Source organism: Bufo gargarizans, chromosome 6, assembly GCF_014858855.1.
Source record: "Bufo gargarizans isolate SCDJY-AF-19 chromosome 6, ASM1485885v1, whole genome shotgun sequence".
Lineage (NCBI taxonomy): Eukaryota > Metazoa > Chordata > Amphibia > Anura > Bufonidae > Bufo > Bufo gargarizans.
The window spans coordinates 14919528-14939103 of record NC_058085.1 but is presented as its reverse complement, the minus strand read 5'-3'; the positions used below and the strand labels follow the sequence as shown (position 1 = coordinate 14939103).

General features: G+C 49.5%; 1 protein-coding gene across 1 annotated transcript in view; it reads left to right on the top strand.

Moving 5' to 3' along the window:
* The window catches only part of UTP18 (UTP18 small subunit processome component), a 49313-nt gene extending 34583 nt beyond the window's left edge, over nucleotides 1-14730 (top strand). Inside the window, exons 13-15 of the mRNA XM_044297599.1 lie at nucleotides 5818-5963; nucleotides 6071-6111; nucleotides 14595-14730. Coding sequence (XP_044153534.1) covers nucleotides 5818-5963; nucleotides 6071-6095 — 171 coding nt within the window. The 3' untranslated portion in view covers nucleotides 6096-6111; nucleotides 14595-14730. The remainder of the gene's footprint in view (nucleotides 1-5817; nucleotides 5964-6070; nucleotides 6112-14594) is intronic.
* The last annotated feature ends 4846 nt before the right edge of the window (nucleotides 14731-19576 follow it).

The following is a 19576-nucleotide window of genomic DNA, read 5'->3' as shown; positions in this document are numbered from 1 at the left end:
CCGTATGTTCCCCCTTTGTCTCCTTGGGATCTCAATTTGGTTCTGCGCGCTCTGCAGTCGGCTCCCTTCGAGCCTTTGAGGAGGGTCTCTCTGACTGTTCTCATCTGGACTTCCTTGTGACCATAGCTTCTGATACAGCTACATAGCGTAGTGATTAAAGTTCTGGGCTATTATGCAGTGGCTGTGAGTTCACGTCCCATCACGAGCTTTTAGGTCAGACTGGTGTCGAAGCTGGCCGCTCTTTCCTGTCAGGAGCCTTAATGGTTTTCCTCCAGGATTAAGTTGTGCTCCGTCCAGTCCCCTTCTTTTTGCCCAGGGTGGTCTCTCCCTTCCGCCTTGATGAGGATCTTGTCCTGCCTTCCTTTTGTCCTTCTCCGGCTAACCCCAAGGAACGCACTCTGCATTCCCTGGATGTTGTACGGGTCCTGAAGGTGTGTCTCGCGGCTACTGCTTCCGTCCGCCGTTCTTGGCGCTCTGGATCTGCTTGGCTATTTCCGCGGCTTGTCACGCTTGTGGTGGAGTTCCCCCGGCTAGAATTGCCGCTCACTCCATTGGGGCGGAGGGGGCTTCCTGGGCAAGACGCAGTCGTGCCTCTGCGTCTCAGCTGTGTACGGCGGCCACCTGGTCGTCCTTGCATACCTTTGCAAATTTTTGTCAGTTGCATTCACTGGCTTCGGCTGATGCGGCTTTGGCCGCAGGGTTTTGCAGGCTGTGGTTCCTGTTTGACCGTTGGGGCGTTCCTCCTGGCGGTGCTGATATTTTTTCCCACCCCATGGACTGCTTTTGGACGTCCCATGGTCTGTGTCCCCCAATGGAAAAAAGCACGAGAAAAGGAGATTTTTGTGAAACTCACCTGTAAAATCTTTTTCTCGTCTTTTCCATTGGGGGACACAGCTCCCACCCATTATTCCTGTTGCAGGAGGGGTCTTTAGTTCAGTTTTTTCTGTTTCTGGTTGGACCTTATGGCTTGGTCCGATGGTTTCCATGATTTTTTCTTGCTCCTTCTCCTACTGCTTGTGCAACGCCTGAGTTCCTCCTGGTGGAGTCTGGGGGTATAGCCCGAGGAGGAGGAGCTCTTTCATTTGCATAGTGTCCCTCCTACTAATACCTCTAAGCTATACCCATGGTCTGTGTCCCCCAATGGAAAAGACGAGAAAAAGATTTTACAGGTGAGTTTCACAAAAATCTCCTTTTTGAACCAAAAGGTGTGCTTTTGGTGGGTTTTGAACTAATTGTGGTCTGTGGATGGCACTGTTATGGGGGATCTGTGGGTGATGCACTGTTATGGGGGATCTGTGGGTGATGCACTGTTATGGGGGATCTGTGGGTGACGCACTGTTATGGGGGATCTGTGGGTGACGCACTGTTATGGGGGATCTGTGGGTGACGCACTGTTATGGGGGATCTGTGGGTGACGCACTCTTATGGGGGATCTGTGGGTGACGCACTGTTATGGGGGATCTGTGGGTGACGCACTGTTATGGGGGATCTGTGGGTGACGCACTGTTATGGGGGATCTGTGGGTGACGCACTGTTATGGGGGATCTGTGGGTGACGCACTGTTATGGGGCATCTGTGGGTGACGCACTGTTATGGGGCATCTGTGGGTGACGCACTGTTATGGGGCATCTGTGGGTGACGCACTGTTATGGGGCATCTGTGGGTGACGCACTGTTATGGGGCATCTGTGGGTGACGCACTGTTATGGGGGATCTGTGGGTGACGCACTGTTATGGGGCATCTGTGGGTGACGCACTGTTATGGGGGATCTGTGGGTGACGCACTGTTATGGGGGATCTGTGGGTGACGCACTGTTATGGGGGATCTGTGGGTGACGCACTGTTATGGGGGATCTGTGGGTGACACATATATAGCATCTTATGCTATGTGTCATCCACAGATCCCCTCCATTAGTGTCCCTGTAGTAGTGAATGACCCTCAATACACGGGCTAGGGGCCCGCATCTGCTTTTATAATGACAGCGGGGCCCATGCAGTGACTATTCTACTACACGGGCCCCGCTCACTGTATAATCTCTAATAGGGTCCATTCACACGTCCTGTTTTTTTTCATCCTGAAAAACGGTCCGTTTTTTGCGGATCCGTTGTTCCTGAAAATGTTTCCGTATGTCATCCGTTTTTTGCGGATCCGCAAAAAACGGGAACATGTATACATTTCAATAATCAAATAAAGTTGTTTGGATTTCTTTGAAAAAAAAAAAAAAAAAAAAAAATTGTTATGTGTTTCCAGGAACGGAATCCGCAAAAAACGGATGACATACGGAATGACATCCGAATGTCATCCGTTTTTTGCGGATCCATTGACTTTGTATTGTACCAGGATCCGATTTTTCAGGACAAGAATAGGACATGTTTTATATTTAAACGGACATGCGGAACGGAACAACGGAAACGGACAGCACACATTGTGCTGTCCGATTTTTTCCAGGACCCATTGAAAATGAATGGGTCCAGATCTGGTCCTGATCTGTTCCTGAAAAAACGGAACAGATCAGGAAAGAAAAAACGGACGTGTGAATGGACCCATAGTTAATGGTTACCGTATGTATATAATCGCATAAGGAGCGCTGTAGGGCTGCAACGATTAATCGATGTAATCGATTATATTCGATAACTGGATTCGTTGTCGACGAATCCAGTTATCGAATAATCGCCGATTCGTTGCTATTCGGGCGGGCGGGCGCTGCATCTTTATTTTACCTTTTTACAATGACGCTCCCGCTCCTGTAACAGCCAGGCAGAGCGGACGGCGGCGTAACGTCACTCACTCACGTGACACGCCTGCTCCGCCTCCTTCATTCATGAAGTGGGCGGAGCGGGCGCGTCACGTGATTGAGTGACGTTACGCCGCCGTCCGCTCTGCCTGGCTGTTACAGGAGCGGGAGCGTCATTGTAAAAAGGTAAAATAAAGATGCAAGCATCGGGGCCGGGGCTGTTAGGGGTTAGGGGGTAGGGGGAAGGGGGGATCTGTCTATGGCACTGCTATGGGAAGGGGGGTCTGTGTATAGCACTGCTATGGGGAGGGGGGAGGATCTGTCTATGGCACTGCTATGGGGAGGGGGGTCTGTGTATAGCACTGCTATGGGGAGGAGGGGGGGTCTGTGTATGGCACTGCTATGGGAAGGGGGATCTTCCCATGGGCATAACAGTGCACATATCCCCCTCTCCATAACTACGCCGTCCACAGATCCCCCTCTCCATAACTGCGCTGTCCACAGATCCCCCTCTCCATAACTGCGCCACCCACAGATCCCCCTCTCCATAACTGCGCCACCCACAGATCCCCCTCTCCATAACTGCGCCGTCCACAGATCCCCCTCTCCATAACTGCGCAGTGCACAGATCCCCCTCTCCATAACTACGCCGTCCACAGATCCCCCTCTCCATAACTACGCCGTCCACAGATCCCCCTCTCCATAACTACGCCGTCCACAGATCCCCCATAATAGTGTCGCCCACAGATCCCCCATAATAGTGTCGCCCACAGATCCCCCATAATAGTGTCGCCCACAGATCCCCCATAATAGTGTCGCCCACAGATCCCCCATAATAGTGTCGCCCACAGATCCCCCATAAGTGTCGCCCACAGATCCCCCATAAGTGTCGCCCACAGATCCCCCATAAGTGTCGCCCACAGATCCCCCATAAGTGTCGCCCACAGATCCCCCATAAGTGTCGCCCACAGATCCCCCATAAGTGTCGCCCACAGATCCCCCATAAGTGTCGCCCACAGATCCCCCATAAGTGTCGCCCACAGATCCCCCATAAGTGTCGCCCACAGATCCCCCATAAGTGTCGCCCACAGATCCCCCATAAGTGTCGCCCACAGATCCCCCATAAGTGTCGCCCACAGATCCCCCATAAGTGTCGCCCACAGATCCCCCATAATAGTGTCGCCCACAGATCCCCCATAATAGTGTCGCCCACAATTTGTTTTAATATGGCCTTTGAACATAATTTTTCAAGTAAGATCATATAAACCTCTGTTTTGTAATTTTGTCGTTTTTCCCGATTAATCGATTAATCGAAGAAATTAATCGGCAACTAATCGATTATTCAAATAATCGTTAGCTGCAGCCCTAGAGCGCTGTGTATTACCGGTACTTACAACTACAAGCGCTCGCCGAGAGGAGGCAGGCCGGGAGGACAGGCGCTGGCAGCGTGAGTCATACGTCATGCGCCCACGCCGCCTGCTTCATTCATAAAGTGGGCGGCGCAGGCGCGTGACGTATGACTCACACTGCCAGCGCCTATCCTCCCAGCCTGCCTCCTCCCTCCTCTCGGCGAGCGCTTGTAGTTGTAAGTACCGGTAATACACAGCGCTCCTTATGCGATTTATTATCACTTCCTGCAGGGGCCGCCTGCAGGAAGTGATAATAAAAGGTGAAGGCCGGCGGCGGCTACGCGGGCCACATGACGAGGTCTGGCGGGCCGGATTCGGCCAGCGGGCCTTGTGTTTGACACCCGTGTTGTAGGCTATCAATATCAAATTTACAAAAATCTCCTTTAATAGAGGTGGACCCTATTCAGGACCCTCACCTGTTAGCCGTAGTGGAGTGCCCATGTACACATTACACAGCCCCAAAAGGATATTGAACATTTAGTGCCATGGTCCTACACCGGCCAGAGCTGATCACTGAGGGTCCCATCAGTGAGAGACATTAGCATATCTTCCTGGAACTGTCTATCAAAAAGGGATCGTCTAATGCAGGCATACCCTTCAAACATTAAAACAGTCATTTCATTCTCCCCTAACCCCTTTTAATATAAATGATTTTACTAGAACATTTATTTAAACAGTTTAGGTTCAGATTTAGGAGGACTTTGACCAGTCGGCAGAAGAAAGTGGTCATGGCGCTGCCGCTCGTCCATTATTCTTTATCCAGGCAAAGCATCTTACATATGGATGCAGAAGCAGGCGCATACATATGTCTCATCGCTTTATTGTGGTATCTCCTTTGTTCTGCAAATCATTGGGGGTCTTGTGGGTGGGACCCTCATTGATTAACTCTAAAAATAGTCCATCAGTTTAAAGGGACACTGACAGGCCCAATAAACATATTTAGGTATATATATGACAGTACAGGTCTTATAAAGTGTATTAAAATCATCTAAGTATCCCCCCTGTCCACCTTTATAAATACAGAAAACGGAAGTTTTAAAATCTGCTTGAAGCGTCTTCCGTCTGCCCAAGGGGCGGCGTTTCATCTCCACTTGCACCCCCAGCCAGCCGCCCCCAACTGCCGTTTTGAAGCGCCGCCCAGCCCATCAATATTCACTTCGCTGGGCGGCCACTACTGTCCCCGACGTCACAAGATCCGGCGCATGCCCAATACCATCCTATGGGCATCGGCCTCCGTCTCATCTGCTGAAAATGAGACGGAGCCCGATGCCCATAGGATTGTATTGGGCATGCGCCGGATCTTGTGACGTCGGGGACAGTAGTGGCCGCCCAGCGAAGTGAATATTGATGAGCTGGGCGGCGCTTCAAAACGGCAGTTGGGGGCGGCTGGCTGGGCGCAAGTGGAGATGAAACGCCGCCCCTTGGGCAGATTGAAGATGCTTCAAGCAGATTTTAAAACTTCCGTTTTCTGTATTTATAAGGTGGACAGGGGGGATACTTAGATGATTTTAATACACTTTATAAGACCTGTACTGTGATATATATATACCTAAATATGCTTATTGGGCCAGTGTCCCTTTTAAATGCCAGAAGACTCTTTTTGACTTTTATGTTTTTGTTTTTTGGAAATATGGTATATATTTTTCAAATAACATCTTACCCTTGTTTCCGCAGGTTCATATTCCTTCATTTACTGTGTTTTCAAACTTCCCGGTACAAAGCAAAAAGAATACAATTCACTTAGCCCGAGCAATGGATTTCTCTCCCCATAGCGGCTTCTTTTCAATAGCCAACAACAAAGGTCAAGCTTTACTGTACAGGTAGGTAGTCTGAAGGGATCATAAATGGGGTCGCGAAATGTTGGGTGCTATACACCATTGGCAGAGCCTGGAATATTAACTTTGATGCTTCTCATTGTTTTTCTTAGGTTAAAACATTACTCTGATTTCTAATGAAGGCGGATAAATGGTAAGTAAGCTGCACTGTATTATCCTCTTAGCTATCCCAATGTGGAGGCAGATGATTCTCATTGAATCAAGCCTATTAGAAGCTTCTTGCTGGCCCAACCATGGGGCATGATATACTGAAAGGCTCCCTGTTAAAAAATAGGGTTGGATCAGTTATCAAAGTCTCTATACTTTTCTCGCCCAGTTTCCTTGGGGGACACAGAAGACCTTGGGTATAGCTCATCTCCATAGGAGGCGTGACACTAAGTGAAAACTGTTAAGCCCCTCCTCCACAGCTATACCCTCAGCCTGGAGAGAGAGACTGCCAGTTTTTTGCTTAGTGTCCAAGGAGGCAAGACACTCCCTGCTCTGCAGGGCTGATTCTCCTTGTTTTAATTTTTGATTTTTACTTTTTTCTTTTCTTTTTGTTCCAGAACATCAGGGACAACAGAGACGCACTAGACCTCTCTGTTTCTCCCGGGGTCGAGCTGCGCCAGTGCCGGTCATCCGCACTGCTGCCTCCCCCACAGAAGGCAAGGTGGATCAGGGCAGCCCAGCTCCCCTACATCCCGCCAGCACAAGGGTCGCCCGCACGCCAAGTCCCTCTTCCAGCGTCCTGCCACTACGGTGCCAGTAGCTGAAGGGGCGACCCTGCTGGAACGGACCGAGGGTGAAGACGGCTATGGTGAGAGATTGGCTTCTCCAGCCCTACGTCCCCCCCCTCACCCCTCACCCCACCCCGGTCTCCTGCGTGCCTGACCCTCATACTGACAGGGCCTCTGGACCCTTTTGTCCCTGCTAGCCCTAGGCTGGCCCTGGCTGCACAGGGCGACATTCTGCTCCCATAGGACATTGGCACCCTTCTTCCTGCAAGAAGAATGCCTGGGGAGCTGCACCTAGCTGCCCCTGACGTAGGGGTTAGGCAGGCTTCCCACTCTCACAGACCCGGTCTCAGGGTCCCCCTCCCTCTTACCGGCCACTGCTTCAGGGCCGGAGGGCCCGCGCCTTGCTGCCCCTGACCCATCACGGGCACCGGTCCGGTCAGCACTAATATATCCGGTGCGGCCGGGCGCCGCAAAAGGTTTTAGGCTCCGCGGCTCCCGCGGCGGTCCGCCATTCCAGGCCCCCTTACTTCCGGCCGGCGGGGTGGGCTCCCGCGGCCAGCGAGCCACCATTCCGGTCCCTGTCTCTTCCGGCCGGCCGGGTGGGCTCCCGCGCCGGCAAACCGCCATTACGGGCCCCTGTCTCTTCTGGCCGGCGGGGTGGGCTCCCGCGGCCGGCATTGGGCTATGCCCCAGCAGGTGGCGGTCGGCGGGGCTCCGCTACTTTGGTCCCAGGCTTCGGCCTGCTGGGCCGCAATCCCGACCGGCCCGCGGGGTGGGCTCCCGCGGCCGGTTTGAAGCGCCGTTCTGCCGCAGGTCCCGGCGGTATGACGGGCCGGGCGCCGCAATTTAGCCCCCGGCTTCGCGGCCTACTAGGCCGCAATATTCCGGCCTCTGGTGGAGGGGGCGGGAACTTCTCCAGGCGCGAATTTTCCCGCCTGGAGGTTCCTCCGCCCCCAGGGGATCGCACGCCGCCCTCCAGGCCGGATCCCTGTTAACCCTTTGGGTGCAGGCCGGCTCCCAAAAATGGGTCTGTATAGTTGGCCCCCCTTTTTTTCTCTGTCTCTCAGGGCCCCTATATGGTGGCTCCCCTTTAGCCTCAGAGGCTGAGTTTAAATAATAATAAAAAAAAAAAAAAATGAAATAACATAAAAATAATAGATCATGTTTTCTATTGGGCTGCGCTTGACGCTGCAGCCTCATCAGTAATGCTGCATGTCTGCATGACCTCTTTCCACAGGCGGCATGGTGTTGCGCTCCCAGCCTGCGTCGCTGCTAGGGCATTTCCCCTTTTAGGCGGTTTTCTTGCCTCTTCCAGGATACGGCGCTGGCCAAGTGCATTCGGCCCTCTGTAGGCAGCATTCATAATCTCTCCAGTTATGGTGCCTGCCATGTGCATCCCCCCCCCCTCCTAGGCGGGCTACTGCACTCTCCCTGGCTGGCCATGTGCATGACCCCCTTCTTAGGCGGAATGCTGCACCTTCACCGGATACGGTGCTGGCCTTGTGCACGACCCCCTTCCATAAGCGGAACGCTGCACTCTCTGGATTTGCTGCCGGCCATGTGCGTGACCCCCTTCCGTGGGCGGAACGCTGCACTCACTGGATTCGCTGCCGGCCATGTGCGTGACCCCCTTCCTGGGCGGAACGCAGCACTCTCACGGGATCTGTTGCCGATCATGTGCATGCCCCCCTTTTTTAGGCGGGATACTGCACTTTCACCGGATACGGTACTGGCTATGTGCACGACCCCCTTCCATAGGCGGAATGCTGCACTCTCGCTGATGTGCTATGATGTACTTATGTACTATGTTATTATGCTGCACTCTCGCTGATGTGCTATGATGTACTTATGTACTATGTTATTGTGCTGCACTCTCACTGGTTGCGCTGCCGGCCATTTTTTTTTTTAGGCGGTATGCTGCACTCTCATTGGATTCCCTGCCGGCCTTGGGTATGCCTCCTTCCCTCAGGCAGCATACATACATCCCTCTGTCTTTGGGTGTTTCCTCGCAGGTACGTTGCTGGCCACGTGCATGTACCCCATACATGGCAGGGTGCTTGCTCTCTCGCTGGATCCGCTGTCGGCCATAGGCATGACCCCTCTTCCGTAGGCGGTGTACGCACTCTTGCTGGATTCGCTGCCAGCCAGGGGCATGCCTTCCTTCCTCAGGCGACATGCACGCGTTCTTAGTGACTGTGTTTGTCTCTCGCCAGTACGTTGCTGGCCATGTGTATGACTCCCATGCATGGCGGTGTGCTCGCACTCTCCCTGGAGGAGATGCTGGCCATGTGCTTTACCCCCTTTTTTCTGGGCGGTGTGCTACACTCTCACCGGATACTTTGCTGGCCATGAGAATGGCCCTCTAACATGGGTGGAACGCTTGCACTTCCATTGGATACGGTGCTGGCCTTGTGCGTGACCACCTCTCACTTCAGGGCAGAATTTGGCACGCTCATGGGATTCACGGCTGTCCTTATATGGCTGGGCTGGGCTGGACTTGTACATGTCCCCATTCATTGGCAGAGTAGTTACTCTCTCGCTGAGTTCAGTGTTGGGTGTATTATTGCACACTCCTTTAATGCTAGGATGCCCCTGTGCATGTTCCCCTTTCACTAGGTGGACCTCCTGCGTTCCTGCTGGTTTATAGGGTATGTCCTGCTTCTCTGAAGTAGGTTCGGCCTTAGGCATCACTCCCTTTTGGGACGGGTCTTTGCACTCTTGCCAACTGCAGTTGGCCAGGTACAATTTCCCCCCTTTCGGGGTGGACTGATTGCGTTCCATCGCATGCTATACTGGTTTTGTGCATAACTCCCTTTCAGGTTGCACTTTGCGATTCCGTACATGCTGTGGCGCTCTGGGACGAGCCCCCCTTTTTTTCTAGGTGGGTTGGCCTTCTCGCTGCTTGCGGGGCTGCTCGTTCGTATGCCTCACCTGCTTCCTGCGGCATACCTTTGTTTCTTGGGAGACGATGCTTGCCGCCAGCCTTGCACTCGTCCCTAGGGAGTTCATTCTGTCCTCCTGACCGGACAGGCTCTATTTCTCTCTGCTGCACCGAGCTGGGTGGTGCTCATTCATTTAGTTGGCCTTTCATTCCAGGGAGTGTTCGTGGGTCCTAGATGCATGCCTTTTGCGTCCTTCTGCAGCATTGCTTCCCTGCGCAAGTGGTCACATGGTCGAGAGTGCTGTTGTCTGAGGCGCCTCTCGAATTCGTCATTGGCGCTGGCAGGACTGCGGTTCCCTTGCCTGCCGCAATTTCCTCCTCTTCGGATGCAGTGTGGTATGAGTCCTTCCTCTTGGCGCCTCTACGCTTCTGTCTGATCTGCTACCGGGTTCGGGCTGCTCTTCTCGGGACGGTCACCCAACTTCTCTTGGGTGCTGGATTACCCAGGTCCGGAGGACCTCCGCCTTGGGTTCTTCGAGGTATTCGCCTTCTGCGAGGCGGTGGACCGGGCGTCTCACAGTGTAGCGGGTTCTGCCTTTGAGCTGTCCTATGGCTTCCCTGTTGCCCACTCCTCCTCCTTTCGGTTGGAGGGTGTTATGTCGGCCTCTGTCTCGACTGCCTCTTTTCGCCGGCTTTGTTTGGCTCCCGCTCTATACAGATCACTCCGATGTGGCTTCCCGCCAGACTTCGGAGGCTGTGTTTTCACTGTCCTCCCCTCTGGGGTGAGCATGGTTGTTCCTGTGGATGGTTCCGGTGTTCCTTTTGGCCTCGTACTGTCTCCCTTGTTCACGCTGGCTGTATTAGCTGTGTGCTTGTTTACCGAGTCTACCGCGTTCTGTCCTCCCGCTGGGTGCAGATTGCGTGGCCCGTTCTAAGACGATGGTCCTGATGTAGACTTACCTTCTCGATAACTTGGGGGGACTACCTTTTCGGTTCAGATTGTCCTTTGATCCCACACAGGGGCTGTACAACGTGGTTACATCAGCATGGACTTTAGCCTGCCTTCTCCTGGCATCTGGCGGATCCTTTGGGTTCTTTCCATCTGTCCTTCTGCTCCCCCATTCGGGTGGATGCGGGTCAACGTTGTTCGAGGGCCGACGGGGCTAGTTTTGTCGACCCTTCTGCCCGTGTTACTGGTCTGCGCCTGTTCTCATTGGGTTTTCGCCTGCTTGCCAGGCGACTCCAGCGGGTTCACTGCTGTCCACTCCTGGCTGTGTCTCGTCCAGGATCTGTCGTAAGACTTAGGGTTTTTTGTCTGGGGTTCTGTGGGAAGCTGTGCATTCCCCACTCTGAAGTTCTTTCCCCATGGTTCTGTCTTTTAGTTGAGGTGTCAAGTGTCGGCGCTGTTCTTTCTCTTCCAGCGTTCCCGGCCCTCTGGGCCTGCCAAGACCTTCTTCCTCGGAGTGGCTCTTTGGTTCCTCTGTACTGTCCTTCGGTACCGCCCTGGGGACTATATCCTGAGCTCTCGGCGCTCCGATCTTGCCCTTGGAGCCGTTACAGGAGTTCTCTCTATCCTTCTGTCCTGTACGGTTGTGTTCCGTATCAGTCGTGTCTCTGACGGGTGCCGGCATGGCCCCCTTTTTTTGTTACGAGCTTTCTGTCTTTTCCAGGACAGGGCTGTTCTGCATCTCGTTTCTTCCTTCCTTCCTTCCTTCTGAAGGTGGTGTTGCCTTTCGCTTCAACACCTCACCTATTTGGACGTTGTTTGGGCCTGGCCGTTTTTTACTTGGAGATCTCCGACTCTTGCAGTCGTTCGGCCTCTTGGGGTTCCAGGAGGTCTGTGCATAGGGTTGACAGACTCCAGGGTGGTTTTCCTCCGCTTGATCAGATTGGCTATTGCTGAGGTTATCGCACCTAGGGCAGGATTCTGTCTTGGTGTCACCGTTCCTTTCACCAGAGCGGTCGGTGCCTCCTGGGCCGGAGGCATTGGGCTTCGGCCGTGCATTTGGGCACGGCGGCCACAGGTCTGCCTTGCACGCCTTACTGAGTTCTACAGGGTGCATACTCTGACTTTGGCAGATGCTGCCTTACCCCGCCTGGGTTTACAGGCGGCGGTTCATTGATGCCTTTCGGGTGCTTCACCTTGGTGCTGTGGTCCCTCCCCCTTTTGGACTGCTTTTGAACGTCCCAAGGTCTTCTGTGTCCCCCAAGGAAACTGGGCGAGAAAACAAGATTTTTGTATAACTTACCAGTAAAATCTCTTTCTCGCTCTTTCCTTGGGGGACACAGCACCCACCCATTAATTGTTTTTTCTCTGTGCGTTTTCCGAGTTTTTGTTACCCGTTGGGTAGTTGGCTTGTTGGTTCCTTGTTGGACTTTGCCTTTTCTCACTGCTTGGACACGCAACTGGCAGTCTCTCTTTCCAGGCTGAGGGTATAGCTGTGGAGGAGGGGCTTAACAGTTTTCACTTAGTGTCACGCCTCCTATGGAGATGAGCTATACCCAAGGTCTTCTGTGTCCCCCAAGGAAAGAGCGAGAAAGAGATTTTACTGGTAAGTTATACAAAAATCTTGTTTTTCCGTACTTTGTTACCCAGTTCGATACAATACCTGGATTGGCATTTTTCGATACTAAGCTGCACTATTGTGCAGCTTAATATCAGCCCCTAAAGTAAAAACCAGCACCTTTCTTAAAAGTTGTGACGATCCTTTATTCTTGAGTACAGCAAGCACATACAAATCACGGCACCCCCGACTTTAAATGCATGGTAATGATTAAGCACATGTAGTTTGTCTGAAACGCGTTTACAGTCGGGATGCAGTGATTATTTCTATGTGCTTGCTGTTCTCAAGAATAAAGGATCGTCACAACTTTTAAGAACAGTGCTGGTTTTTACTTTGAGGTTTTCAAAGGGTCAAGAATCGGACTACAACCGTGCATGTCTGGTACTAAAAAGGTACAGGTGAGCTGGAGCTTTCTTTTACATAGTATCAGTCCCTATCAGAAAACATGGCATACACAAAGCGCAGGGCACACCATGCTCTAATAGGCCACCGCACAGTATAGCAGGAGGGAGAGTGTCCCTTGCTCCTCACTGCGACACGGCTGGCCACTGCCACCAATGATGTAAGTGTGGCCTGATGGGGGAGTGTGAGGGAGAGGGGATAATAGCCCTGTGGTGCTGGATCCTGATAAGTTAAAGGACCTTTGATGTCATCGCCATGTGTTACTGGTCACATGGTGATGACATCATCAAAAGTCCTTTAAGTTATCAGCATCTTGGAAAATTTTATGTGCTTTAAGCTGTATTATACAGCAGGCACCCGGGCTGCAATGACTAGGAACAGCGATCACGCTGAAACCAGTCGATTAACCCCACAGATGGCATCTTCAACAGAAGTTGCAACATCTGTAAGGTCAGGCAGAGAGAGATGGCTCCCTCCACCTTCTAATCGGAGCTCCGGCAGTGAAATTGCGGAGCTCCAATCGTTTACCATGACAGCCTGGGCCTGCAGAAGCTTCCCAGGGCTGTCTTGGTAACCTCCCTGCTAAGCTGTACACGAGGCACAGCTGTATCCCCCTAAGTTGACAAAGTTATTAAGTAAAAAAAACTGAACACAAATATTAAAAGTTTTAATCTCCCCTCTTTCCCAATATTATATATAAAAAAATAGACATATCCGGTATTGCCATGTTTGAACTATTAAAATATTGAAAAAATATTCCTGTGTGGTGAACTCCATAACGGGAAAAACCATAAAAACTAGAAGCAATTTGACTTTTTTTTTGTCACCTTGTACCCCCTAAAAAAAATTGAATAACAGTGATCAAAAAGTTGTATGGACCCCAGAAATGGTACCCATAAAAACGACAGTTTTTCCCATAAAAGCACAAACCCTCTTACAGCTCTGTAGACTGAAAATATATATATATATATATAGATATATATATATATATATATATAGATAGATATAGTTTGGGCTGTCAGAAAATGGCCATGCAAAGAAAATGTAGATTTTTTTTTTTAAAGTAATAAAACAAAATAAAAACTATGCAGGTTTGATATTGCTGAAATTGTATTGAGGCGGCAATATGAGGTTCATGTGTGGGAATTTTTTGTGATCATTTTTTTTTTGTCGTGGGATCGAGTATCGCAATACTTTTTCTTGGTATTGAAACTAAATCAAAATGTCGGTATTGTGACAACTCTAGTTACAAATAAGGCTACTTTCACACTCGCGTTTGGGGCGGATCCGTCATGTATCTGCACAGATGGATCGTTCAGATAATACAACCGTCTGCATCTGTTCAGAATGGATCCGTTTGTATTATCTGTAACATAGCCAAGAATGATCCTTCTTGAACACTATTGAAAGTCAATGGAGGACGGATCCGTTTTCTGTTGTGCCAGATTGTGTCATAGAAAACTAATCCGTCCCCATTTACTTACATTGTGTGTCAGGACGGATCCGTTTGGCTCCGTTTTGTCAGACGGACACCATGACGCTGCAAGCAGCGTTTTGGTGTCTGCCTCCAGAGCAGAATGGAGACGGAACGGAGGCAAACTGAGGCATTCTGAGCGGATCCTTTTCCATTCAGAATGCATTAGGGCAAAACTGATCCGTTTTGGACCGCTTGTGAGATCCCTGAACGGATCTTACAAACGGAAAGACAAAACGCCAGTGTGAAAGTAGCCTAACTATGTGCAAAATCATTGGGGCATGTCTATTAAAAACTGGCGTTCCGTATACCTCTCAGTTGGAGTTTTGCTATCAATATATTGTTACCATTTACATAAAAAATGTGCGATCAGCTGGTATACTTGCGTATATACACTTTTAGTGTACAATAGAGACTGATTGAGTATTGTGGTTGAGTATTGCACACCAACCAGAAAAAGGCTGGGAGCACTACTCCTGTCTGCTTTCTTTATGCCACTATACTAAAAAGAGCAATACATCCCTTTGATCATACTGTCTCCTTAGCTCATGAGTCAATTTGCCATTTTTTTTTCCCTAGGCCAAGTGGATTATTGAAAAGGAGATGATGACCTTCTTCTACGAGCTTCTTGTGTCCTCTGTGATATAATATTTAGTGAAGAACTTATATCAATAAATACAAAGACTCCAGTTCAACAATATCGGTTGCAACTTGTTTATTTTGTTCAGTGCAGGTTGCTGCGGCAGGGTAACGTTTCGGAGACTACGCGCCTTCATCGGACTAATGCCACTGTTAGAGAAAACCACGAGGAGGGAGGCGCAGTAGGGAAAATGACATGCGGCTATGGCGCTCCTATTCTCCAGTGGTATATCCGCATGTCATCTTCCCTACTGCGCCTCCCTCCTCGTGGTTTTCTCTAACAGTGGCATTAGTCCGATGAAGGCGCGTAGTCTCCGAAACGTTACCCTGTCGCAGCAACCTGCACTGAACAAAATAAACAAGTTGCAACCGATATTGTTGAACTGGAGTCTTTGTATTTATTGATGTGAAGCGGTGGGAACCGTACTCCAGCAAAATACCCGTGTTCAGTCAAATCTTTTGTACCATACTGCCTGTACTTTTCTCATCTAAGAACTCTCCAAATGAAATATTTTTCTTTGTAACTTTTGTGTCGTGTTACTTTCCTGTCATAAATATAAGGGGCTTCTCGAGTGTTCAATACTGATGGTCTATGCTCAGGATAGGTCATCGATATCTGATTGCTGGGGGTCTGACAGCCAGCACCCCCACTGATCAGCTGTTTGAAGAGGCTGCAGTGGCTGCCTCACAACTTATCCAGCACAGCGCTGTACATTGTGTAGTGGCTGTACTTGGTATTACAGCCCAGGCCCATTCAGTGGAATGGGACTGAGGTGCAAGTAGGCCATGTGGCCAAGGAACGTGACACACTAACTGTACCTAGTGGAGATACCACCTGGCAGGGCGTTCTGTTTTGGACACTACTTCATAGGGTAGATTGGAATCATACAGACACAAGGAAACATTGGTAACCTGGCGGAAAACTAAACCAGGGCTTACTGCGGAGAAACTCGAGAGGATTATTCTGACAGTGATCACACTAGAGCAGGGATCCGCAATCTTCGGCTCTCCAGGCACTCTGAAACTACAACTCCCAGAATCCTCCTTTCACTCCTGTGGGAGTTGCAAGAACAGCCAAGCATGTTTGCATGCTGGGAGTTGTAGTTTCACAGCAGCTTCCCTGTACTATAGGTTAGTTCATGTTCTGTGCCGAGGTATTGTTCTGCTTGGTGCTTCTAATTAGTAGCTTCATATTCCAGCACAACATTCAGTGAGGTGGGAAGTGTGGAAGTCTGGGGATCTAGTATATCAGGCAAAGACTACATCAGTGATAATAGAAGGTAATAATTATTAATCCACTAGATCAGGGATGCTCAACCTGTGACCCTCCGGCTGTTGTAAAACTACAACTCCCATAATGACCTGCTGTAGGCTGTCTGGGCATGCTGAGAGTTGTAGTTTTGCAACAGCTGTGGGGCCGCAGGTTGAGCTTCCCTGCTCTAGACCATCAGGCATAGTGTTACCACTGATATTTTTGGACCAACAGGAATACTGCTTACAAAAGGGGTTCTCCAGACTTTATATATTGATGAACTATTCATTGCATGTGGAGTGATCATGGATGGCACTGCTATGCATCGGAATCGTATATGTCTGTGGATTTGGAGTAATATGCCGTAGGTATGGGGCTGCCTAAAAACCATGGCGTTGCGGTATCCCAAACAGTCCAGATATAATCATTCAATAAGCACAAAGCATGGCACTCACTGGAATGGTTAAATTCTTAACTTTATTCCTCATCCAAAGCAGGCGGCAGAAAAGGTACAGGACGCAAGCGCGGCGACGGCCGTTTCGCGTAGATACGTTTTCTCAGAGGCCGTTTCCGCGCTTGTGTGGTGTCCTGTACCCTTTTTGACACCTGCTTTGGATGAGGAATAAAGCATAGAATTTGACCATTCCGGTGAGTGTCATCCTTTGTGCTTATTGAATGATTATATTGATGAACTATCCTCAGCACAGGTCATTAATATGATATCGGTGGGGATCCGACTTTCAGCACCTGTACAAAGAGGTTGCGGCGCTCCGTGAGTGCTTAGGCGTGTTCACAGGGCCTAAGTGCAGCACAGTCTCATTTAAGTAAATGGGGCTGAGCTGCAATACTAAGCACAGCCACTATCAAATGTAAAGAGGCCATGGCACTCAACGGGAGCACTGAGGCCTCCTCAAACAGCTGATCTACGGGAGTGTCAGGAGTCTGACCCCGCCCATCTCATTTGGATGACCTATCCTGAATATAGGTAATCAATATATAAAGCCTGGAGAACCCCTTTAACTCCAAGACCACCAAGAATGTTAGTTCCTGGCTCAGAAGTCAATATTTAACCTGTTGCTTATGAGGACTATTATTAAAGGATAACTGTCACACTTAGACCCTAATTTCAATTTTCATATATGTAGTTACTAATAACATGATATTCCAGGATCAGTTACTATTAGACTGACTTACCCCATATTTAATAAGATTCAGCCCTTAGCAACCAATCTGCAAAAACTGCATTTTCACTGTTCAGTTAAGATGGCCGCCACTGCCCTCACCCTGAGGCTAATCCCGCCTGCCCTCACTAGCCAGTAACAATAGCCCCCCAAAAGTGTCAGTAACCAGAGCCCTGCCCCTAAAGGGTTAATCTCCTGCAGCACAAAGGGGTCCTCTTACCACATGTTGCTTTCATTTATACACTGAGCAGACGGCAGATCTCTCTGCACTGCTTCCACTCTGCATCTCCAGCTCTGCTGAGTGAGGGAGCGTCTGCCAAGCGCAGGGACAGGGAGAAGTGCACATAGCCCAGGCACTGTTATCAGCTGCTGGGGAGGACCTGGCTCTAATCATTTACTTAGGCTGGGTTCACACTTGAGCGTTGCGCAAACGCGCGTTTTTGACGCGCATTTTTATGCGCGTTTTTGTAATAGTAAACGCGCGTTTGACGCGCGTTTGTGTGATTCACTACAGTGTCCTATGGCCACAAACGCCCCAAAAGTCGCTCATGTACTTTTTGGAGCATCGGGCGTTTTACAGCGCGATCGTACGCGCTGTAAAACGCCCAAGTGGGAACCATTCCCATAGGGAATCATTGGTTTCTCCTTGTTGAGCGTTTTACAGCGCGTAGGAACGCGCTGTAAAACGCTCAGGTGTGAACCCAGCCTTACAGTCCCTGGCTGTCAGTAATCTGACCTTGCAGGCTGCGTGCTTCTGCGTCCTCCGTTCTTCAACACATAGACGGACCTGCATAGCAACCTAATTTTAAGCAGAGGTAAAAGTAGGCAGTACAGGGAACAAAACTGTGGAATTAAGGGGTAATTGACTACACAGTGAAAAGTTGAAATAGGGCCACCAAGGAGATATTAATCACCACAATCCAATACTCAAAAAAAAACCCCAAAAAAAACAGTTATCCTTTAATTAACCCACTAGGCATATTCCATACATCACTAGACCACCAGGGAAATTATGATTACACTTGATAGAACACAGGAGGGGTCAGTGGATGGACTGCTGGACCACCACAGGTGGTCTCTAAATGGCTGATGAGCAGTGACTGGGCACCCTGGGTATCAATCTGGCTAGTTGTGATATTTTCTCCGTTCTGTGATTCTAGGCAAAAATGTATAGAAAGAAAATGATCTCAAAATGACTATACAATATCAGGTATGCTTCCTGATCAGTCAGGTTAATAAAGGATGCAATGAAGGGAATGTATTGAGCTTGTACTCCAGTTTTCTGTCATACAAAGAATCTTAAATCTCGTCACTGGTGGTGTTTTGTGGCAAAATATAGGACATTTTATGGCACCACGAGTTTTACAAAAAAGTAGGGAGACCCTACATGGCCCAATTCATTTAAAGGGCATCTGTCAGCAGATTTGTACCTTTAAGGGTCTATTCACACGTCCGTTGTTTGTTTCCTGATCTGTTCCGTTTTTTGCTGAACAGATCTGGACCCATTCATTTTCTTTTTTTTTTTTTTAATAGACTTTATTGAAAATAAAAGGTATTACATATGGCAGAGCATGACGAAATACCTACTGATGTCCATTTAAATACATATGTACAGGTCCTTCTCAAAAAATTAGCATATTGTGATGAAGTTCATTATTTTCTGTAATGTACTGATAAACATTAGACTTTCATATATTTTAGATTCATTACACACCAACTGAAGTAGTTCAAGCCTTTTATTGTTTTAATATTGATGATTTTGGCATACAGCTCATGAAAACCCAAATTTCCTATCTCAAAAAATTAACATATTTCATCCGACCAATAAAAGAAAAGTGTTTTTAATACAAAAAAAGTCAACCTTCAAATAATTATGTTCAGTTATGCACTCAATACTTGGTCGGGAATCCTTTTGCAGAAATGACTGCTTCAATGCGGCGTGGCATGGAGGCAATCAGCCTGTGGCACTGCTGAGGTGTTATGGAGGCCCAGGATGCTTCGATAGCGGCCTTAAGCTCATCCAGAGTGTTGGGTCTTGCGTCTCTCAACTTTCTCTTCCCAATATCCCACAGATTCTCTATGGGGTTCAGGTCAGGAGAGTTGGCAGGCCAATTGAGCACAGTAATACCATGGTCAGTAAACCATTTACCAGTGGTTTTGGCACTGTGAGCAGGTGCCAGGTCGTGCTGAAAAATGAAATCTTCATCTCCATAAAGCTTTTCAGCAGATGAAAGCATGAAGTGCTCCAAAATCTCCTGATAGCTAGCTGCATTGACCCTGCCCTTGATAAAACACAGTGGACCAACACCAGCAGCTGACATGGCACCCCAGACCATCACTGACTGTGGGTACTTGACACTGGACTTCAGGCATTTTGGCATTTCCCTCTCCCCAGTCTTCCTCCAGACTCTGGCACCTTGATTTCCAAATGACATGCAAAATTTGCTTTCATCCGAAAAAAGTACTTTGGACCACTGAGCAACAGTCCA